The 27,639-nt window shown below is 38.9% G+C and overlaps 1 protein-coding gene across 5 annotated transcripts in view; it reads left to right on the top strand.

Moving 5' to 3' along the window:
• Positions 1-27,639, top strand: part of PPP2R3A (protein phosphatase 2 regulatory subunit B''alpha) — a 239,025-nt gene that overhangs the window by 82,273 nt on the left and 129,113 nt on the right. For 4 of the 5 annotated variants that reach the window (XM_042236740.1, XM_060395536.1, XM_015092650.3 and 1 more), the window contains 3 exons: positions 6,156-6,422; positions 14,743-14,846; positions 24,336-24,438. In XM_042236740.1, the coding sequence (XP_042092674.1) occupies positions 6,156-6,422; positions 14,743-14,846; positions 24,336-24,438 (474 nt within the window). Of the gene's footprint in view, positions 1-2,156; positions 2,585-6,155; positions 6,423-14,742; positions 14,847-24,335; positions 24,439-27,639 lie in introns of those variants that run through there. The other variant, XM_004003320.6, reaches the window with a different exon arrangement.

Genomic DNA, 27,639 nt, shown 5'->3' with positions numbered 1-27,639 from the left:
GTATGTTAAACATTTTAACTCAGACACCAGTATTCAGATCTTTTAATGTAGTGCCAAAGTCTTTTCTTTGGAAATAAGTGTCATAGCTGGAAATTGAAGTTTCATGACATCTTTCTTTAATAAATCATACTTAGTACATTTGTTCCCTTATTTCCAGGAACTTGAGTCAGCAGTAAAACAGTTTGAATGTAGATACATTCTAGATTTAAATGGTTTTTCTTTTATCGCACCAATAATTTAATTTCACAGTGACAAAATTTCAGTAGTTTTTTGCCTTTACTAAGTCTTATATATTCAATTTAGAGTCTTCCCCTCAATTCTAAAAATATCAACCCTTTTCCCACCCTCATTAGTTTATGAATTGAATAATTACTATGAAAAGTACAACAAGTATAAACAAGTGGGAATGAGTACAGCTAGCTCTTAGTAAGCATTAAACTCAGCTATTGAGATAAGACACATGACAGCATAACAGAAACTAAACTATTAGCCCTGAATCAGTGTGTCCAGGGCACTGGTGGTTTTCTTTTATAGATGAAATGGAGAGAGAGCATTGGCTCATCCAGAGAATAAATGGAATCATTCAAGAAAGATTCTACAGTATTTTATTAAGAAAATTGCAGTAAGGGGGCTTAAATAGGTAATCCTTTATGAAATAGGTAATCTTTTATGAAATAGGTAATCCTTTATGAAATAGGTAATCCTTTATGAAATAGGTAAAATCTGAGTTGAATTTTGAAGGATGGTTAATGTGTATATAATTTGAGAAAGAGTGTTCTCAGGAAGGGGATGAAGTCACCCCCCAAAGCCACAGGTTGATATTGGGAAGGGGAGAAATACAGCAAAGGTGTGATTTAATTTAAAAAGCATTATTTCACAAGTCTAAAAATCCAGTTGCATTCATAACAAACTTATTAAATGTTTTAATTTGGAGGTAAATAATGAAGGAGATATTAGAGTATTACAAACAAGAGTGTAGGGGAAGCCACCTGGCTCAAAGAGTCAGCCTGAAATGAGGAAAATTGGGGGGACAAAGGAAAGGCCCGGGTAAAGCGTTAGCGCAGTGCTTTCAGTGTAATCCTCTTTTAATCAGAATATATACTAAAAACTGTCAGGTAAGATTTTGTATGAGTGGAGAATTCTACAGCTTAAGAAATTTGAAAACTATGGATTTAGATATATAAGCCAAATGTACATGTTACAAAATGTTGTCAAACTGAAGAATTTGATTCCCAATAATTAGACAAAGGTTCAGCTAAAGAGAATCATAAGCTCTTTTTGGTTTAGGGGGTTTATTTGATAATATTTGATTTATGCTTTCAATTAGTAGAAAATCAATATGGATTTAAATGTGGGTGATTGAAAATAAATATTGAATTCTGAATATTAAATATGAGTGAGTACTTGATTCACTTGTAAATAATTAAGGCAGCTATTCAATATATGATAAAATAATAGAATATTTTTAAAATCTGAGAATTCTTCAAAGCTTCTTAAGAAAAACAGGTCTCACAAATTCAAGATCTGTTATGTCATTGTTGTGTGATCATCTTTTGTACCTTTATTATAGCCAAATTTCATTCACTTCTCTGCATCTAAATCTGCTTTCTTTTGGAATTCTGTCACTTTCTTTGACAATACATTTTCAAATGTATCCAGATTCAGAATCACTTCAGAAAAGTATATTTATAGTCTTCTGCAAACAAACCAAAAAATTTTTTTAAATTTTAAAATCTGAGACTTAACAAATCTCTTTGTATATTCCCATTTGAGGATAAAAGTGTTTTTCTCCATATTTTTCTCCATACATCCTGTGGATATACCTAGAGGGTGTTGGATATTTGCTTCCCTTCTAATAAGGAAATTTTTTAAAGTTAAAATGATAGTTTCACATTTGAAGTACAGCATGTTTGTTTGTTTGTTTTTGTCATGAAATATTAAGTAACAAAATCAAAAATCCTCTACACATTCTCTTCTAGCTTGAGCAGGAACTGTTTTATGTGGGTTGACACCTCATATACTCTTGAGTTTAAGAAGTTAGCTTTATCTGAGAAGTCACTATTTTTAGGTCCAGCTGTAATGCTTCTAACTTTGGTGTGCAGAGTAGTGGGTGCTTCCTTTCCCAGAAGGCTCTGTATTCTCTACATGGGCAGGTCAATTTGACGTAAAGCTACCTACGCTGAGCAGCAGGCCCATTGCAGCCCGTTTCTTACTTGAAAATTATGAGCAGGTCTTGGGAGCCACAGGCTTTACTTGGGAACCAGCTGCATGTCAGTATAAGCATGGATTGTGGTCTCTGGAGGCTGGGAGAGCACAATGCTTGAACTTAATTTCTTTGGGAGATAAAGAAGAAAAAAATACCTTTCTACCTGACAAGATTGACACCGTATAAAATCTGACTATCTTCAGAAGTGTGCTGGACAGTTGCTAAGTAAACATCCACTTTTCAAAGATGATGATCAAGGAAACATCTCTACGAAGGGACCCGGATTTAAGGGGAGAGTTAGCTTTCCTGGCAAGGGGCTGTGATTTTGTTCTCCCGTCACGGTTTAAGAAGCGGCTGAAGTCATTTCAGCAGACACAGGTTTGAAACTTGGGTGTTTCTTTTAAAATATTTTTATTACTAATAAAACCACCCAGTGAACTAACTTACAAATAATTTTACAGCTCACTTGATATTAGATCAAGGAATTAATCTGTGTCCTCTATTCAGCTATTTCCAGAAAGCTATTTGTAGAGAGATTCCAACAGGTTTAAAAATAGACCTTCTGGACCTGAAGTACAGTACTCACATTTTTCTCTTGTAGAGAGAGAATCCAGTTTTAGAGACAATAAATACAACTTAACAAATATTTTGTAATTTAGAATTTTTCATAAAAATATCTTTGAGAAATTAGAATTTCCATATTAAAAGCCTGTTTGCACTTTGAATCAGTAGACTAAATTTGTTTTAACATGCATACATCTGTAATTAATCTTTTTTAAAAAGGAATATTGATCCTAATAATCATGGTTTTTTGAAAAGACTATTTTTACATATATCAGCAGTTGTGTGTGTATAATATACTGTGTATAGGTAATAAAGCATGGCAGTTACTTCTGGGTTGTGAGAGAATGTCTTCCCTCAGCTGTGAGGTTGAGTCATTTCTGTCTGCAGAGACCATGCTTACTTGCTCACAACCATAGGGATAGTATCTCATGAAACAAGTTGCCTAGCATTGAATACAGTACAAATTGTGAGCCATATCATGACGGACATCCAGAATCCAGCAAGAAACTACAGTTTCATAGTTATTCTGACCTACAGTAATTTCAAATTATTTGACTGAACCATGTGAAATTGCTTTTTTAAAAACAGGTTAAAAATGGTCAAATATTGGAACTGCTACAGTAACATAATAGCATTAGGGTACTGTTCAGAATGACTATCTAAATGATACTGTAAGGTTATGGAGAGCTGAGATACTTTGCACAGCTAATTCTCTTTATTGCTTTTAATTCTCTTGTAATCCTAGATTTGAATGAAAAAGTTTCATTAAAGTGGGCAGATGCTAAACTTAGTAAATCTGACAAACTTTATGTTACTGTTTTATTCTATAGTGTTGTAAAGTGTCAGTTTTATTAAACTCCTTTAAGGTTTAAATTATACATCTCCTGTTGAACTCAGTGAAAAGTAAATCAGTATACCTGAAAAGTTCAGAATAAATGCATTCTTTCTCCTTCCCCTTTAAATATTAACATCAGTTTTATTAATATGGAATTTCACAGTGAATTAATAAATACTTGCCTATTAGTGAACTGCTCTGTGTTAAGTATACTGAGGAAAGCAAGGTAGGCTATTATATAATTGAATAATTTCCAATTCAAATTTAAACTTTGACAGATAGCCTGGGTTTGTTCTGAATGTCACTTAACTTCTGTCAAAGCAAAAGCAAAAACATTGAAAGGCTTGCTCTAAACCGTCTCCAGTAGTGGTGTGCTCACTGGACTATTGAGTTTCATCTCCACTGGGACTGTGGCCTTAATCCTATGGTCATAACTGCCCTGAAGTCATCCATAGCTGCCCTGGCTGTCACACTATGGGCGACGTTTTGGGGAAACAAAAAAGACTTTTGACAGTTGTATGCTTGTAGTCTCACAGATCTCTTTAGAATTTTAGAATGATAGAAAGGAAATGACAATACAAATGACCTAAGTAAAGCTGCTGAAGAATTAGCCTTATTTTAGAAATTTAAGAATGGTTTCTTCTGTTATTGACTCATAGGACTATGTAATAATAGTTGTGGGTTTAGCACCAAGGCAGAGAGAAATATTACTTAGAATAGATTATTAGTTTGTTGACTTGAAAGTAATGTGTAAACTTTAAATTGCCTTACAAGTGTAAATTATTATTTCATTTGTTATTGAAGCTGAAAGGCCATGCCACGTTATGTTTAATCTTTTGAGAACCCCATCCTTTGGCATCTTTGAGCTGTTTCCCTGTGTTACATCCTGTAATTTCCTTTAATTCTCACAACAACCTTCCAAGAAGAATGGGTTATAATCTATTTTATTACTGAAATTATGAAAGGTTAAGTAACTGTCCTGAGGTCACAGAGCTAGTAACCCATCACTGTTTTTTGTTAAGTTTTTTGTATTTCATTGGCATCACTTCCCTCTGCCACTTCTTCCTTGACTATTGCTTTATATGGGTAATATCCTTGTACTGCAGCAAAGGCTTGGTGTGACAACTGACCTTCATATCCTTAATAGTGTTAATATATGAGCAGACTGTACTCTGTGTTAATGTCAGATATTAACATGAAAAATGGGCCATGTTTAACAAAAGTAGGAGATTAAATCATATTTATCACATATTTATGTGAATGAAGCCTATCTTCCTATAATACTCATGCTTTTCAAAGGTAGCTAAAAATTTTACCCTGAATTTAAAAATCATATTATAAGTCCATATGTCAGAAGGGAATATGACATTCAGATCTGCTTCGTACTGATAAACCATTGTTCAGACTTTAGGAATGGCATTAGGATATAGTTTAAGAAAGATGAACAGTGGAGTAATATTTTGAGTTCATAGGGAATTAAAATAAATTTAGCTAGTCAACAGTCATATCCATTTTTCATACTTTATGTAGCATCTAATAGTACCATGCTCATGAGCTTTGATAGATAATTTCATCAAAATTAAGAATAGAAATTGATCTCTGAAAATCTTCATGAAATCTTTTTTGCTTTTTCTGCTAGGAATCTCGGAACTAAATTTAGTCTTCATTGGTAAACTACACTTCTACCTGAATAGTAATGTATCTCCCCTCCCCTTTCCCTAAATCATGAATAATCTTCATTTCCCCATTGCCCCCCACTTTTTTTATACTGTCCTTCCTGTGTCTCTTTATGGTTTACCACATCAGATTCTTTTTGGGAAAAAGGATGATATAAACTATTAATGAATTAATAAACTGTAAAGAGGGTTTGGCCATGGTGAAGTTAATGACCATGATCTTTGCCTATTGGAGTCTACCAGGAATGAGAGAAATGTGCATCTCAGAAAAAATGGCATGCCCCTGGCTGAAAGTAAGTCAGCCTGGGAGAAGATATTCTAAAACTAAAATGCTTTAATTTTTTTAACAAAGACTTTCTCTGCTCAGACACTTGCAATGATTCTACCTAGATAAAGCCAAACCAAGGAAGAAGGTAGAAGGACCCCCACACACAATATATTTTAGATCTACGTATTTAAAGGGAACTCATTCTATCTGCCTGTAGAAGGACAGGTGAAAATGTATAGAAAGACCAAAAACAGTCTCCAAGAAGAATTTGGACCTAATCCAGGTCCAACAGACTGAGAATTCACCTGGAGATCCTTAATATGTCAGCTGACATCACTCTTCCACATCACTCGTGGAAAACATACCGTAGGATTTTTTAAGCACAGAACTGTGTAAATTCAGGTTTTGGCAGATAAGTAATGTATTGATTGATTCAGTGTAGAAAAGCATTCCCTCAGAGCATGCCTGCCCCTCGTGTAGAGCGAGCTCTTCATCTGTACTGTTTCTAATTGTGTTTCTTTTTAATATTTAACTTCCTATTACTGGTGAGGATTTTCTAGTAATACATACTGTTTAGAATTTTTGTGTCTCATATTTTCCTTACAGATTCAAAATAAACCAGAAAAGAAACCTGGAACACCACTTCCACCTCCAGCCCCCTTTCCAAGTAGTCCCCGACCTCCCTCCCCTGTTCCTCACGTGAATAATGTTGTGAGTGCAGCATTATCCATCAACATTCCACGGTTCTACTTTCCTGAAGGACTCCCCGATGCCTGCAGTAATCATGAACAAACTCTAAGCAGAATTGAAGCTGCTTTCATGGATATTGAAGATCAGAAAGCAGACGTCTATGAAATGGGAAAAATTGCAAAGGTAATGTAACTACTAAATGATGTATAATCTCCCTTTCTCTAGCTATCTCAATCTCCCTCTCTTTACTGCCTCCTTGCTCTCTATTTTTAAGCATGCATAGGAGGGTTTTTTTTTTCCACATTGAAAAAAATATATCTGATACTGATGTATTAGCTGTGATACAATTTGAAAAAAAAACCTAGTGGTCTCCCAGTCCAACCTCCCATTTAGTATAGGAATTTCATTCATAGCATCACCAAAACATAAATTTCCTGCTTGAGTGCCTTCAGTGACAGGAGACTCACTCTCTTGCCAAGCAGCCTGTTCCATCATTAAATAGGTTTACTTACTAGAAAAAAATCCCCTTGTTGAATACAAATCTCTTTTTTCATTCTCATACGTTGATCATAATTCCTTGCCCTAAAGCCAGGGAAGGAACTATTAGGCCAACTCAATGCTGGGATTCTTCTCAGAAATAGATGGATTTGTTATTGCAAGTCTTTGATACTTTTCAATACATCCAGCTGCTTCTAATTTAAGCTGTTAGTCCCTAACCCTTGGACTACTGTAGCACCTTTGGTAACTGGATTCTACACTTCCAGCCTCCTCCTAGAACAGTTAATACTGAGCATAACCACCAGTTTATATTTGATCATGTCATTCCCCAGCTCAGCAAAATGCAAGGATTCCTACCATCTATAGCAGCAGTCCCTAACCTGTTTGGCACCAGTGACCAGTTTCATACAGAAGACAATTTTTCCATGGACCAAGGGGGTGAGGAACGGATGGTTTAGGCAGTAACGCAAGTGGTGGGGAGCCGCAGATGAAATTTTGCCCGCCTGCTGCTCACTGCCGGCTGTGCAGCCCAGTTCCTAACAGGCTAAGGACCAGTACCAGGATTTGGGGACCCCTGAACTATAGGAGTGCTTTGTTTCATGGTTCTGTTTTGATCATGCACGTACACTATTCTGAAGAATCAGATCCAGCCTCAGGATTTAGCAGTGGTCTCAAACTGTGCTTCAAGAGACAGAGGGGTTAACAGGGTAAGGGCTGCATATGGACAAGGAGACAGCAAGTGGGAGTTTCCAAGGCCCCATGCACCCTTCTACTCGGAACACTATCTCTATCTTCAGGAAGCATATTTAAAAGCTTGAAAAGTACCACTTTTGAGGATAAAATCCAAACCACTATTCCCTGTATCCACCTGACCACCTGCGCCCGCCTCTGCATCTGGGCTTTCATGCTTCTCCCTTCCAAAATGGACTTCTACCCTCCACTCCCACATCACCTAACTGTCATGTCCCCTCTGCTTTCCTACTTCTAACCCCAGAATATTTGTTACTGCTGTTAATTTGTAAGTAGAGTGATTTTCAAGGAAATTTAAAAGAATTCTTTTTTTTTTTTTTTACTCCTTTTTTCATCATCCCCCAGTCTTGCTTTCTTGTTGACACCTTAGGTGTTTCTAGAGAAAAACAAACTCTTTCATTCTAGAAATAAGATCTCACTTATTTCCACTCTATTGTAACATGAGGAAACTGATATCCCACAAGCATGTACCTGAGATCACAGTTTGTATGTGTCAGGAGACATGTCCTCTGACTCCTGCATCATGCTGTTTCTACCTTATCTCCCCTGAAGTGGGCTAACATAAAATCAGCTATTTCTGCTAAGCAGTATCCACTCAAATAAATTATAGGTTCTTTCAGGGCATTTGCAATTTTTTACCCCAAGCTCTGAGAGATGACTATTTTATTATGAATCAAGGTGGTATATTATCTGAATGGGCTGGAATGTTGAACCTAAATCCAAGAGAGAGAATTTAGCAGAGATGAATGAAATCTGTATTTGGAGATAACATGTTAATCACATAAATGCCAAACAGGGTATGTCTAACATAGCAATGGTTTGCGTAAGAGAGACAGGAGGCTTCATGAACAAGTTTGAGCAAACAAGCAGGAGAAACAGCAGATTGAGCACCGTGGTAGTTCCCTCTTGCTCTGCTGGGCTCCCCACATCTGGAGAGCCAATCCAAGGGATCAGTGCCTCACTGTCAGAGACCTGCAGCCTGCTCTGTCTTGAAGGTCTCAGGTCAACCTTCCTCCTCTTGAATATTCCCAGCCCCTGCCTGAGGAGCTTTCCTGCATGCTGCCTCTACCCTCCTGCTCTGGCGCTCCCACCTGGCTCCTGGTAGCCCTCCCTGCCTGTGGCTCAGTGGCCCGCCAGCATTCCACAGTGAATGTACACTGAGAGGACAGCAGGGAGCCTGAGGACTCCACGTGGTCACAGGGAGTGTAGGAGAGAGTGTAGTCAGGTCAGGGAAGGGGTTGGTGCTGGGGAGTCAAAGGGAGGACTTTCCTGTTCACAGACAGTGGGATCTATCTGTAGGTGGCATCAGGAAAAACTGCCCGTGTTACAGCTGACAACACAGAGAAGTTTAAAAAGAGAAAACTGGGGCTTCCCTGGTGGCTCAGGGGTAAAGAATCCGCCTGCCAATATACAGGTTCTATCCCTGATCCGGGAAGATCCCACGTGCTACAGAGCAACTAAGCCTGTGTGCCAAAACTATTTAGCCTTTGCTCGAGAGCCTGAGAGACACAACTATTGAAACCGCATGCCCTATAGCCCATGCTCACAACAGGAGAACCTACCACAATGAGAGAAGCCTGTGCACCGCAACTAGAGAGTAGCCCCTGCTCGCAGCAACAAAGACCCAGCACAACCGAAAATGAATTTTTTAATTATAAAAAAAAGATAGAAAACTTGTTTAGCCATAGTAACAGTCATTTACATAATAATTTAATGTTTGTACCAAATTATTATGTGGCACAATAGTCAGTATACACATACATATCTGATTAACTTGTCTGAATTGTGCTTGACTGTAGTCCTAAATTCCATTCAAGGGTGCTAAGCATCTGTGTTCATTGCCCTCAGACCTTAATTGTCAGTTTAGGTAGCAAAGTGAACTAACATTGCATGTAAGATGAGGACGTGTGTATGATGACCTCACAAGTACTATATTAGCTCATTTTATTGGATTTTATCTCTTTGTTCTTAAAATCATTTATTTTAAAAAATTTATTTAATCATGTCCTCCAGTTCGCTAGTTCCACATAATCCAACTTGTTCTCGGCTATGGCCAGTCTGTTAGGACTCACTACACCAGCCTTTGCACCGCTCTTTGTTCTGCAGACTGTCCTAGCTTCTTGGAGAGATTGCTCTCCATTTCTGATTAAATTCTTAGTGTAGTAGTTTGTATTTTTTTCCACAGCTTTATGAAGTGATGGAGAAGAAACGAATAGAGAATGATCTAAGAGGGACAAAAGCAGCATAGGAACAGAAAGTGAGCAACAACAAGGAAAGTATTTGGCACCACTGAGTTTTAGCCTCTGACAGGCTTGAGGAAGAAGAATGAAACTATCTTCTGAACTGTATAGAGCGCTCCAGCTCTTCTCACTAGCTGACATAGCACCGTCTTAACCCTCTTGCCTGTGGCCTATAAGGTAGCCTCTTGGTACCTTTATTTCTTTGTCTGCAGAATGAAATAAAAATATCTGCCCTCTTCTGTATGGGGTCATGTCAGGACTGAATGAAATAACAAGCATGAGACATTTTAAAATGTTAAAGAACCTTACAAATATTGGCTGAGTGTCTCTTCCTACATATCATTAGACAACTTGATTTCAGTTCTTTATATTGTTGGGTCATTTTTAGATGAAATTATAGGTGTTAATCAAGTTTTCTTGGCTCCAGCAACACTGACGCTTGCCTTCTCCTCTAAACCTGTTTCCTAAACCCATTTTCAGCATGTCCTGTACCTCCTCACTTGTCATCCTGTCTTTTCCTTTGTGAAGAGCCTTGACATGAGCTTGTTCTCTCCTTTGTTGTAAGTCTCTATTCTGTTGCCCTCAGATTAATACTGTTTACTTTGTTTAGGTTTGTATTGATTTCCTGGCTCATTTTATCGTAATTCTCTGTTTTTAAGAAGATGAGGGCCAGACATACATTTATTTCTTAAATAGCGGGAAAGTATACTTATTTTCTCTGATTTCAGAGCAGTTTTTATTAATTTATTTTATTTTGGCTGTGCAGGGTCTTCCCTGGGGCATGCAGGCTTTCTCTAGTTGTGGCACACAGGGGCTTCTTTCGTTGTGGTGCATGGGCTTAGTTAGCCCACGTCATGTGAGATCTTATTTTCCCAGCCGGGAGTCAAACCCAAGTCCCCTACATTGGAAGATGGATTCTTAACCACTGGACCACCAGAGAAATACCTACATTTTTAAAAAGCAGTCAAAGTATAATATCTGCAGCCCTTGCCATCCACTGCCTTTCCTGTTTTTGCATTTAGTATTTTCTCCAAGGGCTTGATAACTTTATGCTGCTCAACCCTTGGCTACTCGGGGTGTCCCACTACAAGAAAAATAGGTCAGTCCTTTCACACCCACTTCAAAATATATCTCAGTTCAGTTCAGTTCACCTCAGTCGCTCAGTCATGTCCAACTCTTTGCGACCCCATGAACTGCAGCACGCCAGGTCTCCCTGTCCATCACCAACTCCCGGAGTTCACTCAAACTCACGTCCATCAAGTCAGTGACCCCATCCAGGCATCACATCCTCTGTCGTCCCCTTTTCCTCCTGCCCCCGATCCCTTCCAGCATCAGAGTCTTTTCCAATGAGTCAACTCTTCGCATGAGGTGGGAAAGTACTGGAGTTTCAGCTTCAGCATCATTCCCTCCAAAGAAATCCCAGGGCTGATCTCCTTCAGAATGGACTGGTTGGATCTCCTTACAGTCCAAAGGACTCTCAAGAGTCTTCTCCAGCACCACAGTTCAAAAGCACCAATTCTTCGGCACTCAGCTTTCTTCACAGTCTAACTCTCGCATCCATACATGACTACTGGAAAAACCATAGCCTTGACTAGATGGACCTTAGTCGGCAAAGTAATGTCTCTGCTTTTGAATATGCTATGTAGGTTGGTCATAACTTTTCTTCCAAGGAGTAAGCGTCTTTTAATTTCATGGCTGCAGTCACCATCTGCAGTGATTCTGGAGCCCCAAAAAACAAAGTCTGACACTGTTTCCACTGTTTCCCCATCTATTTCCCACGAAGTGATAGGACCATTTGCCATGATCTTTGTTTTCTGAATGTTGAGCTTTAAGCCAACTTTTTCGCTCTCCTCTTTCACTTTCATCAAGAGGCTTTTTAGTTCCCCTCTTCACTTTCTGCCATAAGGGTGGTGTCATCTGCATATCTGAGGTTATTAATACTTCTCCCGGCAATCTTGATTCCAGTTTGTGTTTCTTCCAGTCCAGCGTTTCTCATGATGTACTCTGCATATAAGTTAAATAAGCAGGGTGACAATATACAGCCTTGACCTACTCCTTTTCCTATTTGGAACCAGTCTGTTGTTTCATATCCAGCTCTAACTCTTGCTTCCTGACCTGCATACAGGTTTCTCAAGAGGTAGGTCAGGTGGTCTCGATACCATATCTCTTAGGTTTCTGCCTTTGGGTCATAATAAATTTGTTTTTTGTTTTTTATATATATAAAAGTATATATATATACTTTTATATATATATATAAGTTTATTTATTTTAATTGGAGGCTAATTACTTTACAATACTGTATTAGTTTTGCCATACATCAACATGAATCCACCATGGGTATACATGTGTTCCCCATCCTGAACCCCCCTCCCACCTCCCTGCCCATCCCATCCCTCTGGATCATCCCAGTGCATCAGCCCTGAGCGCCCTGTATCATGCATCGAACCTGGACTGGCGATTCGTTTCACATATGATAATATACATGTTTCAGTGCCATTCTCCCAAGTCATCCCACCGTCGCCCTCTCCCACAGAGTCCAAAAGACTGTTCTATACAACTATTCTATATTCTTTTGCTGTCTCGCATACAGGGTTATCATTACCATCTTTCTAAATTCCATAAATATGAGTTAGTATACTGTATTGGTGTTTTCCTTTCTGGCTTACTTCACTCTGTATAATAGGCTCCAGGTTCATCCACCTCATTAGAACTGATTCAAATGTATTCTTTTTAATGGCTGAGTAATATTCCATTGTGTATATGTACCACAGCTTTCTTATCCATTCATCTGCTGATGGACATCTAGGTTGCTTCCATGTCCTGACTATTATAAACAGTGCTGCGATGAACATTGGGGTACACGTGTCTCTTTCAGTTCTGTTTCCTCTGTGTGTATGCCCAGCGTGGGATTGCTGGGTCATATGGAAGTTCTATTTCCAGTTTCTTAAGGAATCTCCACACTGTTCTCCATAATAAATTTGTAAATATTAATCCGAGTGATTTGCTACTCTTTATGAGCTGACATGTACATTTTAACAAAGTCTTCTGAATAAAAATCATAACCCAAGGAAATGAAAGTGGTTTAATAGTGGATATAGTCCCGCAGGATGGTAAGTGCACAGGCCCTGAACGTGTTTCAGCTGAGCTGGTGACCACTTCCCAAGGAGGAGCTAGACGATTCCTGATCCCTTCCAATTCTGAAAAATCCATAGTGACTCTAATGTTGGGAGCTTCAAGTACTTTGGCAAGCCAGTCCCAGTCTCTCTCTATATTTTCTCTCTCTTTTGGTGGCTCTGCACCACCACCTCCATAATATAGGCTGTTCTTTTAATTTTCCCAGCAGTTGCCAATAGCCTATCACATATAAGAGCATTTTCTTGGCATACTACTATTCCTCATGAAAGGGAGACTTGGGATTGGGGAAAGTGGATTTGACAGTAACCACCCGAAGTATATTAATTGTGAGCTTTGTACCGTGGCAATCATAATTTACACAATAAACAAAATCCATTTGGTTGCTAAGTAACAACTTTCTCTCATTCTTGACCTCAGTGGAGGTATTTGACCTCTGGACTTAAGAAATTTTAAATTCCACCCTGCTTACAGAATGTGATTGGGTGGCCCTGGCAGAAGCAATCTCTTATTTCTGCCCTGTACTTAACTTACCACCCTTGGCTTGAATCTCATCATCCATGTCCTCATCTCTGACATGAACCCAGCGGTCCTGGGCATTCTCTCAGCATAACTAATCTCAGATGAAGTACTGTTCAGGCTTCTGTAGGATCCCCTATGCACAGAGGCCCCACATCAGGAGCAGCTTCACCTCAGCCTAATACGGATTCACATCTAGTCATCTACCAGAGGAGAAGCTTCCCTTTGTAGAATAAGACTCAACAGTCCTATATCTATTAAGAATATCTTTATCCCTTTGTAGAATAAGACTCAACAGTCCTATATCTATTAAGAATATCTTTATCCAGTAATAAGATGTGACTCTTTGAAGAGCTTCAGATTTGGGAAGACATTTTATGTGTGTATACAAAATTGGGAACATGTGGAGATTATTTTTCTGCTAATATTTAGATATTAATACTTGGAAGAATTTTCCCTCTAGAAAAAACCAGGTAAATCTGGTATGAATTATTTCTTATAAAAGGATAAGAATAATTTTTCTTTATTATTTTTAATATAAATTCATTTATTTTAATTGGAGGCTAATAACTTTACAATATTGTATTGGTTTTTCCATACATTGACATGAATCCGCCATGGGTGTACATTTTTCTTAATTGAAAGAAAAAGGTTTTTTATTGAGAAGAAAATCATTACCTTTAGGATATTGTATTTTAGTTCTTTCTAAGGCTGTTATAATATGTTGTGATTGGTGATATGTTCTGATATATAAATAAGTGATAGCATTTTAATTTTTGCCTCCCATCTTTCACCTGAATTGTAACCATTTAAATAGATTTACAGCTATTTTCTAAAACAGTCCAGGCTTTTCTGTTTCTCCTTGAACCTGGGACCTAATAACACAGTAAGCAAAGGAGAAAAGAAGAGAGAGGTTAGAGCGTATTGATACCAAGTAACTGGGCAGTAAAGGTGGCTGTATTTTTCTCCCATAGGAAAGGAGGCCATTTACACAACCAAGACATTCAGTCACTTATTTTTCTTTCTAAAAGTAGAAAATACATGATGTAAGAGTGGTAGGAAGGGAGGGAGACTGGTTGCTTTAACTATAAAATTTACGGGAAAGAAACATCACTATAAATGTACTTTAAGAAAAGGCAAATGGATATTCATCTTCGTGAAACGTGTCATCCTCTTGTATTGTTTTCCCTCTGTCTCACTGAATCTACCCCAGCTGATGTATCTGCCTCCATCCCAGTTTTGCTCCCCCAGGTCCCCTTCTGTCCACCTTGGCCTGAAGGGTAAAAGCCACAAAGGCCCTTTCTTTGGCCCTGTCATCTCTTCACTGCCCCTTGGCTCACACTGCATTTGTGTTTTATTTGCAGGCCTGCGGCTGTCCTCTTTATTGGAAAGCCCCCATGTTCAGGGCTGCAGGGGGAGAGAGGACAGGATTTGTGTCAGCACAGTCATTCATCACCATGTGGAGAAAGTAAGTAAGAGAGCAGCTACTCGAGCTGGGCAAGGAATTATCTGGTCCTCGTGACATGCTTTATAAAGGATGCTAATTTTACTCATTATTAATTTCCCCCTTACCCTTTGTTTCAGCAAGTAAAATTCAATGATTCACAACTTTTTATGCCCACAAACAAATTCTTTCCCTAAACCTTTATCTTACATGTCTCTGATCGTTAAAGCAGATCTCCAAAACTACTTGTTTAATAACTATTTGATAATTTGTTAGTTTCACTTGTTAACAATATGAGTCTTAGAATTTGACTCTTGTAGCAGTGATATAAATGCTCCTTTAAGGGGAGCAAATCATACATGTCACATGCTTTCATTCTCATCTGATCCAATTTAGAATTGTATCCAGTTGATTTATTAAAAATAACTGAATTCTGGGACTTCCTTGGTGGTCCAGTGGTTAAGATTCTGTGCTTCTAACCCACGGGACGCTGATTCCATCCCTGGTTGAGAGTTAGGATTCCCAAATGCTGCACGGCCGAAAATAAATAAAGGCCTTTCTTTTAAAAAATAACTGAATTCTAATAGATTTTAGTCATTACTTTTTGAAAGCTCCAGTTAAGGAACAAAGGGTTAGTATATTTATAAAGATACTCCTGGATTTTAATATCCTGACAAGTTCTCTTGAATTTAAATCCAACTTTCTTCTCGCTTTTATTTTTTCTCCCTTCTTTCTTTAGAAATTATTTCTTGATATATTTATGCACAATTTAAAAGAATGTTATAGCTTGCCCCTTCTACCTCTTTTAACTGATCAGCCTTCTCTAAGTATGTTGTTCTCACTTTCTGGGCTGGATACCCTTCTTGATGAACTACTGGGAAATGCTGTTCATCTGCCATCACTATCATCATTGTTATTTAAAATCAGCATATAATAGCAGCAAAACTCAGTTTACAGATTCTTCTAATCCTTTCCTGCCACCTCAAAGCCCTTACTAGTATAATGCTTGAGAACATCATAGGTGATTAATAACTATATTCTTATTTTTAAAAATCTAGCCACAAGCTAAGTTCACCAAGTTCTTCTTGCATTTCAATAGAACTAAAGTGAAAGAAGGGAATGGCACCCCACTGCAGTACTCTTGCCTGGAAAATCTCATGGATAGAGGAGCCTGGTGGGGTGCAGTCCGTGGGGTCACTAGGAGTTGGACACGACTGAGCGACTTCACTTTCACTTTTCACTTTTCTGCATTGGAGAAGGAAATGGCAACCCACTCCAGTGTTCTTGCCTGGAGAATCCCAGGGATGGGGGAGCCTGGTGGGCTGCTGTCTATGGGGTCGCACAGAGTTGGACACTACTGAAGCGACTTAGCAGCAGCAGCAGAAGAAGAACTATACAGAAAAGATCTTCATGACCCAGATAACCACGATGGTGTGATCACTCACCTAGAGCCAAACATACTGGAGTGTGAGGTCAAGTGGGCCTTAGGAAGCATCACTACAAACAAAACTAGTGGAGGTGTTAAAATTCCAGCTGAGCTATTTCAAATCCTAAAAGATGATGATGTTAAAGTGATGCACTTAGTATGCCAGCAAATTTGGAAAACTCAGCAGTGGCCACAGGACTGGAAAAGGTCAGTTTTCATTCCAATCTCAAAGAACGGTAATGCCAAAGAATGTTCAAACTACCACACAATTGGACTCATTTCACACGCTAGCAAAGTGATGCTCAAAATTCTCCAAGCCAGGCTTCAACAGTACGTGAACTGTGAACTTCCAGATGTTCAAGCTGGATTTAGAAAAGACAGGAACCGGAGATCAAATTGCCAACATCTGTTGGATTATAGAAAAAGCTAGAGAATTCCAGAAAAACATCTGCTTCATTGACTATACTAAAGCCTTTGACTGTGTGGATCACAACCAACTGTGGAAAAATTCTCAAAGAGATAGGAATACCAGACCACCTTACCTGCCTGTTGAGAAATCTGTATGCAGGTCAAGAAGCAGCAGTTAGAACTTGACATGGAACAACAGACTGGTTCCAAACTGGGAAAGGAGTATGTTAAGGCTGTATATTGTCACCCTGCTTATTTAACTTCTATGCAGAGTATATCATGGGAAATGCTGGGTTGGATGAAGCACAAGCTTAAATTAAGATTTGGGAGACTGTCTTTTTACTTTGCTTATAGTTTCCTTTGTTGTGCAGAAGCTTTTAATTTTAATTAGGTCCCATTTGTTTATTTTTGCTTTGATTTCCAGTATTCTTGGAGATGGGTCATAGAGGATCCTGCTGTGATTTATGTTGGAGGGTGTTTTGCCTATGTTCTCCTCTAGGAGTTTTAGTTTCTGGTCTTACATTTAGATCTTTAATCCATTTTGAGTTTATTTTTGTATATGGTGTTAGAAAGTGTTCTAGTTTCATTCTTTTACAAGTGATTGACCAGTTTTCCCAGCACGACTTGTTAAAGAGATTGTCTTTTCTCCATTGTATATTCTTGCCTCCTTTGTCAAAGATAAGGTGTCCACAGGTTCATGGATTTATCTCTGGGCTTTCTATTTTGTTCCATTGGTCTATATTTCTGTCTTTGTGCCAGTACCATACTCTCTTGATGACTGTGGCTTTGTAGTAGAGCCTGAAGTCAGGCAGGTTGATTCCTTCAGTTCCATTCTTCTTTCTCAAGATTGCTTTGGCTATTTGAGTTTTTTTGCATTCCATACAAATTATGAAATTATTTGTTCTAGCTCTGTGAAAAATACTGTTGGTAGCTTGATAGGGATTGCATTGAATCTATAGATTGCTTTGGGTAGTATACTCATTTTCACTATATTGATTCTTCCAATCCATGAACATGGTATATTTCTCCATCTATCAGTGTCCTCTTTGATTTCTTTCACCATGAAGCAACTGACAAAGGACTAATCTCAAAAATATACAAGCAACTAACTCCTGCAGCTCAATTCCAGAAAAATAAATGTTCCAATCAAAAAATGGGTCAAAAAATGGGCCAAAGAAACTAAACAGACATTTCTCCGAAGAAGACATACAGATGGCTAACAAACACATGAAAATATGCTCAACATCACTCATTATCAGAGAAATGCACATCAAAACCACAATGAGGTGGTACATATACACAATGGAGTATTACTCAGCCATTAAAAATAATATATTTGAATCAGTTCAAATGAGGTGGATGAAACTGGAGCCTATTATACAGAGTGAAGTAAGCCAGAAAGAAAAACACCAATACAGTATACTAACACATATTTATGGAATTTAGAAAGATGGTAACAATAACCTTGTATGTGAGACAGCAAAAGAGACACAGATGTATAGAACAGTCTTTTGGACTCTGTGGGAGAGGGAGAGAGTGTGTTGATTTGGGAGAATGGCATTGAAACATGTATAATATCATTTATGAAACGAATCGCCAGTCCAGGTTCGATGTATGATACAGGAGGCTTAGGGCTGGTGCACTGGGACAACCCAGAGGGATGGTACAGAGAGGGAGGAAGAAGGGGGGTTCAGGATGGGGAACACGTGTATATCCGTGGCAGATTCATGATGATGTATGGCAAAACCAATACAATATTGTAAAGTAATTAACCTCCAATTAAAATAAATAAATTTTTTTAAAAAGATGTGGGAGAAACATCAATAGCTCAGATATGCAGATGACACCACCCTTATAACAAAAAGTGAAGAGGAACTCAAGATCCTCTTGATGAAAGTGAAAGAGGAGAGTGGAAAAGCTAGCTTAAAACTGAACTTCAAAAAACAAAAATCATGGCATCCAGTCCCATCACTTTATGGCAAATAGGTAGAGAAACAATGGAAACAGTGACAGACTATTTTCTTGGGCTCCAAAATCACTGCAGATGGTGACTACAGCCATAAAATTAAAAGATGCTTGCTGCTTGGAAGAAAAGCTATGACAAACCTAGAGAACATATTAAAAAGCAGAGACATTACTTTGCCAACATAGGTCCATCTAGTCAAAGCTGTGATGTTTGCAGTAGTTGTATGGATGTGAGAGTTGGACCATAAAGAAAGCTGAGTGCCAAAGAATTGATGCTTTTGAACGGTGGTGTTGGAAAAGACTCTTGAGAGTCCCTTGAACTGCAAGGAGATCAAACCAGTCAGTCCTAAAGGAAATCAATCCTGAATATTCATTGGAAGGACTGATGATGAAGCTGAAACTCCAATACTTTGGCCACCTCCTGCAAAGAACCTACTCACTGGAAAAGACCCTGATGCTGGGAAAGACTGAAGGCAGGAGGAGAAGGGGACGACAGAGGATGAGATGGTAGGATGGCATCACTAACTCGATGGACATGAGTTTGAGCAAGCTCTGGGAGATGGTGAAGGACAAGGAAACCTGGCATGATGCAGTCCATGGAGCCGCAAAGAGTCGGATACAACTAAGTAACTGCACAACAACAAAGTGATCAGGAGAAATAAGACTGTCAGTTCACACCAAAGCCAAAAGTTATAAGTGCTTCATGTTTTCCAGGTGAATTTTGATCATTTTGTTACAGGGAGTAGTTCTAAGTTGTTCAGATCCCAAGGGCTGCAGTGGCCATGGGAGAATCACTCCTTACACACGAGTGGGATGACCCTCCAGAAGTCAGGGCCGTGGCCACCATTTCTTCTCTCCTACTCAAATAGGACACAGCTGGATAGAAGTCTAGAAAATGGGGCTTTTCCAGTGTATGGTTAAGCAATAATAAAAGTAGAATAATTTCTTAGAGTCCAGAATTAGCAAAAAAGCACTAATTAGGCAGGAGTAAGCAAGTTAAAAAAAGTGGTATTTGCCGTTTTGGCTATTGTGGCACCTAGAACCAGAGGGAAGAAAATAGAGCCAAGGCCTAGGATTCCCCCTCCTTTCCCCACCAGGAAAGCCAGGACTTCAGCAGGGTGGTCTGCTTGTCTGTTATTAGTTACTATTGTTGTCATTTTAAATAAGCATATAACAGTAGCAGAATTGAAGAACTTGAAATGTGTAGATGTTCTGGCTTTCAGCTACCTTCTCTCCCCTGGGTAGGTGCTAGGCCCTAAAAAATGCCTCAGGTGGAGTGTGAACAAAGGGTAGAAAGAATAGGGATGTTACACAGCTCTTGTCAGGGTATCTTCAGCCCTTGAATTCAGCATTGTTGGCAAAACCCTTCTAACAATCTGGGAAAACAGCAAGAGTGAGTTGTAATTGTTTCAGATAAAAGTTTGAACAACCTGGGAGATTCAAAAATAAATAAAAGGAAGTAGTTCATTCTATAAATGATTAGAGCCAGAGAGAAGAGCTTACATTCTAAGTTATTTTCACTTTGCAATCTAAGTTATTGTCACTATGTGAGGACACTGTGTTTGAGAGCCTGAAGCTGACTGTGGCAGAAGAAAACTAGTAATCAGCTTGTTTACCTACAATTAACTTTATAATGTTAAGGATAGTAACAGCCAGGTGTCTTAAGATTCTGTGTCACTGAGAGAGTGGACATTTATGTTGGTGGATAGAGCAGCAGCATCCACAACAGCTGTATTTCTTTATTGAGATGAATCATTTTCATTTTATCTCCAAGGAAAAGAGATTTCTGCAAAGTCAAAGGGGGGAAAAAGGACATGAAGCACAAGTCCTCATTTTCCATTACTGCAGGAAACTGCTTATGAAATATATAGCATGAGCAACTGTCCCTGTCTTTTTTTTTTTCATTAAAAAAAAAATCCTATGAATAGATAAGTGTAAGGTCTTTTTTTCTATTTTCTGGCCAGATACTATAATGATTGGAGCGCCCTCTAGTGGCAGCTTCTCTCTTGCGCGCTCAAAATGCCTTTTAAAAACGAGGATGCTTTCAGTCCAGTTCAGTGGCTCAATCGTGTCCGACTCTTTGCCACCCCATGAATCGCAGCACGCCAGGCCTCCCTGTCCATCACCAACTCCCGGAGTTCACTCAAATTCACGTCCATCGAGTCAGTGATGCCATCCACCCGTTTCATCCTCTGTCGTCCCCTTCTTCTCCTGCCCCCAATCCCTCCCAGCATCAGAGTCTTTTCCAATGAGTCAACTCTTCGTGTGAGGTGGCCAAAGTACTGGAGTTTCAGCTTTAGCATCATTCCTTCCAAAGAACACCCAGGGCTAATCATCAGAATGGACTGGTTGGATCTCCTTGCAGTCCAAGGGACTCTCAAGAGTCTTCTCCAACACCACAGTTCAAAAGCATCAATTCTTCAGCGCTCAGCCTTCTTCACAGTCCAACTCTAACATCCATACATGACTACTGGAAAAACCATAGCCTTAGGGCTATTTTGGGAGACTAAGCAACTAAGTATGATGGTTTGAATGACCACACTTACCTTGAAGAAGACATGTGTTTATTTTTATAATTTTTTACAAATTGTACCCTTTGCTTAGTGACCTGGATCCAACTTTAGCATATTAAGACTTTCAAGTACAAAAAACATAACAGGATTAAAACATATTGGCATATACATACACATGCTGACTTACCCCAGTAATAGGCTCTATATAATCTTGTGGGGAAAGTCAAATACAAAAGCCGCAGCATAGCAGTTAATAATTTTCCTCCTGTCCCAGTGCTCATAGGGTGGAGGTTTCTGAGCCCTCTTCTGAGTGTTTCGAACATGAACTCCTTACCAGGCTTTTGTTCCCCTGCCTCTGATCCCTCTCCCTTCCCTGTTCTGCTGCCCATTTCCTCTCTATTCTTTGACAACTGTTTCTGCTACAGTCAAGACATTTTTAGGGGAAAGAGATTGCTCCACAGCATTTCGTTTTGAGTTCCTAGATTACCAACTTTGTGACAGAACTCCTCTCAGAGTCGGTAATATTTCTCCAACTTTTATATGCTTTACTTCCTCTTACCTTTTCATGTCAAAGTGTCATTTGTTCATTAACATCATTTTGTCTTAAGAGCTCTGGAAGATAGTTTAGAATAGCTATGTTTACCTTCTTTCTCCAGTTTTCGTGACTTTTTTTATCTCTTTTTCTGCTGGCAAATGAAGTTCACCAGCCTCTAGCACTGGCTGAACATCATAATTCATCTTTTCTTTCTGTTGCATGCTTCTAATACCAAAAGGCCATGCTTGACTTAACTTCACCCTCTCAGAATCTCTCTCATCTGGTATATCTGTGCAATTTGTACATAGTGCTGCTATCCTTTCTTCATGAAAACAGTATTTTCCAAAGACCTCACTGCCTTTTGGTTGTGATCATCCCACTCATGTTCGAATCATAAGAGATGGTTCCCATCAGCACCTGTTTCACTAATCTCTTTCTGAAACGTGTATTTATTTAACTTTGGGAGCCTTAAGAAGAAGAATGCTGGAGAATGATAAGGAAAATAACTTTAAAGAGTGTTCTATGACTTTAATAATCACAAATGGAATCCGTTAAGTGGATATCTGTTGGTCAGATCACAAACATTTTTTAAGAATCTTTAGTATGAAACTCACTGTTTCTGGTGCTAAAGGAAAAAAAAAAAAAGAGCTATAACTTTGCCTGCCCTTTAGGTGCCAGAGAAATAAAAGGCAATTCATGGTACAATGGCATATGTAATACACATAAACTAAATCTAACACAAAGATCAGTAAGGGATTTAGTTATCAGAGAAAGCTTTTTGAAAGAGGTGAGTTATTAGCTGGACCTTAAAGAATAACCTGTATTCAGATAGCAAAGTTGGGAGAGGTGGTTTTCTAGGAGAGATAAACAGCATGAGAAACGGCACTAAGGCAAGAATGCACACGGCACACTCAGAGCAGAATGGCTCAGGCCGGCTGCCCAGAGTGGACGTTTCAGTTTAGCAAAGTGGTAAGATAGGCATACTGGCTCTAGCCTAATTAAAGAGGGCCTTAAATGCCAACCTTAGATATCTAGATTTCCTCATATAAGTGGTAGAAAACTGTTGAACATTTTTGGAAAAGGGAATTATATAATCAAAGAATGTTTTAGAATGATGAATTATCTGTGATGTGAGTTTGGATGGACACTGAAACCTGTTTTGACCTTCTTCCCTTCTGAAAGTCTCAGCATGAAATAAAAAGACCCTGGACTTAATGGTAAACTGGAAATAGGAAGGAAGAAATGGTTGTTTAAAATATGTTCCCATCCTATATTCCAAGCACCTAGTGGTCCACGCTAGAAACCTGGAATTCGTCGTGGACTTTCCCCACTTTTATCCCTCCACACGAATCAACTATCATGTCCTTTCATTTTCAGCTCTCACGCTGCCAGTATTATTGCTCAAGCCCTTAGACAAACTTCTGCCTGGTATTTATGAAAAACACATCTGATCATGTTCCCTGTCCAAGTTAAAATTTTTCTGTGAGTAGGCGGAACTCCAGGCTTCTTGACCTGGACTTGACCTGGACCTGAATGTGAAAGGGTCTCCAGGATCTGATCCTAATGCTCATGTCCCCTTCCCTTCCCACCTCCAGTGCTTGCAATTGCCCAAATAATTTGTGCAATCTCATACCAGGCATTTGTACATGCAGCCCTCTTGATCCACAGCAGCCCCTTTTCCATTTCACAACTCTTCAAGGAATTTCACTGGCCATCCTGTGTCCTTCCATGATGACACCCTGAATTTATTATTTCTCTAATAAGATTATCCAGGAGTATGATCTTATTGGTGTATCTCTCTCACTAGACTGTAAGCTCCTTACAGGGCACAAAACCATGTCTTATTTTCTTTGTATTCCAAATATACACAAGGCCAGACACAGTATCTGGCACACAATTAGCATTCAATAAATGATTAAGGAAGAAAAGCAAGAAAGTTTGGAGACTAACTGGATGTGGAGAATAAGGAAGAGAAATAAGTTTGAAATGACTTCAAATTTTCCAGCCCAAATAACTTGGAGTGGTACCACCATTAACAAAAATAGACATCCATGAAAAGAACTGACTTTGAGAAGAAGATTCTAAATTTGGTTTTCACTATTTTGACTTTGCTATGTGAGTATAGCATCCAAATGGAAATGTCCAGCAATTAGCTGGAGATGAGGAATTCTTAGAGCTTTAAGATTTAATAGGGGCTTCAGTTTTTCTTAAGCCTGGTCCTTCAAAGTCTCATTTCAAAAGCCCCGTCAGGTTGGTCCTGAATGTCTGCAAACCTGGACAAACAGAAGTTCATGTCTTACGTGGTATGTGGTAGTCCATCAGATGTGTTCCCTCTTTGTAGGCAGCTCTGGAGTTCTGGTTCCAGATACCCTGAGCTAACCTGAGTGGACCTTCTTCACGTGTATTTTTACCTGCATTAGTTCAGTTGACTTGGTGGTCTCAGAAGCATTCTACAGAAATAATATACCATCTTGTTGAGCTTTTATTAAGAAGGCCCTTGAACAAAATCAGCAGCGTGGAATTTTTTCCTTTTTTTAATCATTTTAAAAGAAAGCACTTGATTCTTGACCTAAATGGCCTTCAGACCAGACTGAAATTCCCAACTATTGATGTTGTGGTCACTGTTCACAGTAGCCAATCTTCCTAAGCAGTCATTTCTTTTCTAGGTTGCTGAGTAACCATCATGATGATGCCTCTAAGTTTATCTGTCTTCTTGCAAAGCCCAGCTGCAGCTCTCTAGAACAGGATGATTTTATTCCTTTACTTCAGGTAATTTTCATTTCCTTTTAAAATGGGTTTTATTTTTAGAGTTTCAGAAGCTTTTAAAATCTTTTCAACTGTAAGATACGTCAATTGAGATATACTAATTTAGAGATTAGATTTCTAGACGAGTGGTTTCCAAGATTATTTTAGCAGCAAAATCCTTTTGTTAAGTAAAAATTGATACAGATAATAGCATAAACAGATAGTATAAAACAGATAATCATATATATATTATAGCCCAGATGAAACAGGGCTACTCCCACTGAAGCAGAAGAGAGAGGCCTTACTTAGGCTCCCCCTGTGCCCACCCACAGCAATCACAGAAGCACCTCCTGAAATCAGGCATTTGGCCTAGCTAATCAAGTTGACCTTCATTAAGGTTAAAGAGAAAGAGATCTCCAACAGAAAGAGCCCAGTGGGGGAATATTTATATCCAGGCCTTCTGATGAGAATCAGTTGCATGCCAATATTGAATCTGTTTTTATTACAGCATTCTTCATAGCTTGATACATTGCTTGTTAATGTATTCCATATCTAAATATTACATTTTCCTAAGTAGTTCACAAATTCCTTGAAGCTGAGGTCTGCCTTTCATTTCTGTTGAATGAACATCATTTTTTGAGTTGTTCTAGTAAATCCTTGTTGACTGTTACTGAGGATGCCTAAAAAAGGGCAGAAAGATACATGGACATACTTTAGGTTTTTTTAAGTTGTATTTGTGGCTACCATCTTTTTTTTTTTTTCTTTTAGATTTTTGAATTGCAACATATACACACATGAAAACACACTAATCATGATGCATCAATTAATTTTCACAATGTGAGCACTTCTGTGTAACTAGCATGCAGATGAAGAAACCAAACATTACCAGCACCCCCAAACTCTTCATGCTCCCTGCCAGTCCCTGCCACCGCAGGGGAACCACTGCCCTAACTTCTAATGCTGTATGACAGATTCTAATTGTTGGAACAGTTTTACATGTTCAGAAAATGAAGTTTGGATGTGACTTATTTTATGTGCAGGGGTTTTGAGCTTATTTTAATCTGCATGATAGCTTTGATTATTCTTAAACTCTTCTGCGATATGCTTTTGTTCCCCTTTAAAAAGTATTCATGGGAATGAAGATTGTTAAGTTTTTCACACTTAATCAAGACCGTCATATATAAAACCCAATGTTATGTATTGCTATTTATGTTTTCTGTAAATTCTTCAGCCACCTCTCCCCCTCACCCACTCATCCATTCCCAGCCCTACTCTGTCTCCTATAAACTGCATCTTTTTTACTTCATTTGCTGATGAGCTTCAGGTTGGTCTGGCCAATGGATCGCACTGCCAGGAGGTGGGAGGGCAGAGAAGAAAGAAGTTAGCATGTCTTCCCAGCTGTTTGCTGCAGCATACTGATTGTATGTTTCTCTATAATTCAGCTAATGCTGCAAGGCCCCTTCTCCACAGCTGTGGTGCTTACTGGGCTCCTGTTGGTCTCTTCCTCTCTGGTCCCTTGGCCCTAGGGATTGTGACAGTATCTTTCTGCTGCTTATCCCTGGCACCTCCCATTCCCTTGTTTGTTCCCTTACCCACAACTCTTGTCTTAGTTGCTTCATGAAAGACTCATATGGGAGAAGTCTTTTTCCTGTGGGGACTACCCTGACTGAGTTTTATCAGAAGCTTTAATAAAAGCTTTGACAGGAATATAAACTAAGCTATGCCAAGAGAATTATGAACAAACAACAAAATTAGTGGACATTTTTACTTCCTTCCCTTAAATATAAGAGTTTTTATATGAAAAGTGGATATGTGGAGTCTGCTCATAAAAGAGGACAGACTGCTACCCCTCTCATTCTTTTCCAGACTCCTCTGAAGATAAATACTGATATGTTAAAAGGAATAAACCAATGAAAGTGAGTGGAATGTCAGAGAGGAACAGAGGAGGAAAAAAATCAGTGTACAGGAGATCTAGTATTTCTTGAAGATAGAAAATGGACGAGATAGAAAGCAAACGAGACCACAGCCCAGAGCAAGGGGCTGTGGGAGAAGTGAGCTGCAGTGGAGAAGTGAGCTACTCTATTCCACTCTGCTTAATAGGGTCTCCCAGGGAGGCTATGAACTCAGAGTTGGCAGAGCTGATGTGAAGTACTAGGAATGGGGAATCACTGAAGGCTGGGGTACAGAGCAGTTGACCATTTGGCTGCTTACCTGGTTCCCAAATATAAAGTGCAGCCGGACTGCACTTGGAGCAGGCTAAGACAAATTTTAGTAGAGGAATATCCTAGATAGTGTCTGGCCAGTACTTGTCAAAATTATCAAGGTCGTCAGAAACAAGGGAAGTCCAAAAAACTGTCTAAGCTAAAAGGAGCCTAAGGAGGCACAACAACTAAATGTAATATGAGATGCTAGAACAGAAGAAAAGACATTAGGTAGCAACTAAGGAAACATGAATTAAGTATAGCCTTGAATAATACTAATAATAATGTATCAATATTGGGTTATTAATTATAACAAATGCTAATTTAAGATATTAATAATTAGAGACCTGGGTGCAGATATATGGGAACTTGACACATCTTCTCAACTCTTCTGTAAGGCTAAAACTGTTCTTAAAAAGTCTTTTTTTAAAAAATAATTACTATATTCAGAGAGATTATATAAGACAAGAATAGATGCTGACACAAGAAAGAGCTGTGCGAATTTTAACATGTAAGTGCCAAATTTTTAAATTTCAGCATAAGGCCTGGCAACTAAAGTTAAGGATGTCTCTGGGGCACGCGAATGCACACATGTTAGAGAGAGAGAGAAGTGACGGCATAAAGGACCAATTCAAGAATTTCAACATCTCACTAACTGGAATCTAGGGGAGAAAGAAGGGGGGAAATGGAAAGAAGGAAATCGTCAAAGAAGTAATATAGAATCATCAAATAAATAATACAAGATGGAGAGAATTGAAAAGACAGGAGTGATAGGATGGGTCCAAAGAGCAGAAACCCAGTGGGACTCCTTCAGATTCCTGTTTACTTTCTTGGGGAAACACATCGTGCCTGTGTGGCCATCACATGATCAAAAACAGAATATGGCCCTCCAACCCAGCTCTCATGTTCCTTCCAGTCACTGCTCACAGAACCAGAATATTCAGAATATAAGTCTTTCGGTTGAAAGGAGCCTCTGAGTGGCAAACACAATGAATTAAAAAAAGACATACATAAACAAGTCCTC

The sequence above is a fragment of the Ovis aries genome, chromosome 1 (genome assembly GCF_016772045.2).
Source record: "Ovis aries strain OAR_USU_Benz2616 breed Rambouillet chromosome 1, ARS-UI_Ramb_v3.0, whole genome shotgun sequence".
Lineage (NCBI taxonomy): Eukaryota > Metazoa > Chordata > Mammalia > Artiodactyla > Bovidae > Ovis > Ovis aries.
The sequence above is the reverse complement of the archived record's forward strand: the minus strand, read 5'-3'. Positions and strand labels throughout refer to the sequence as shown.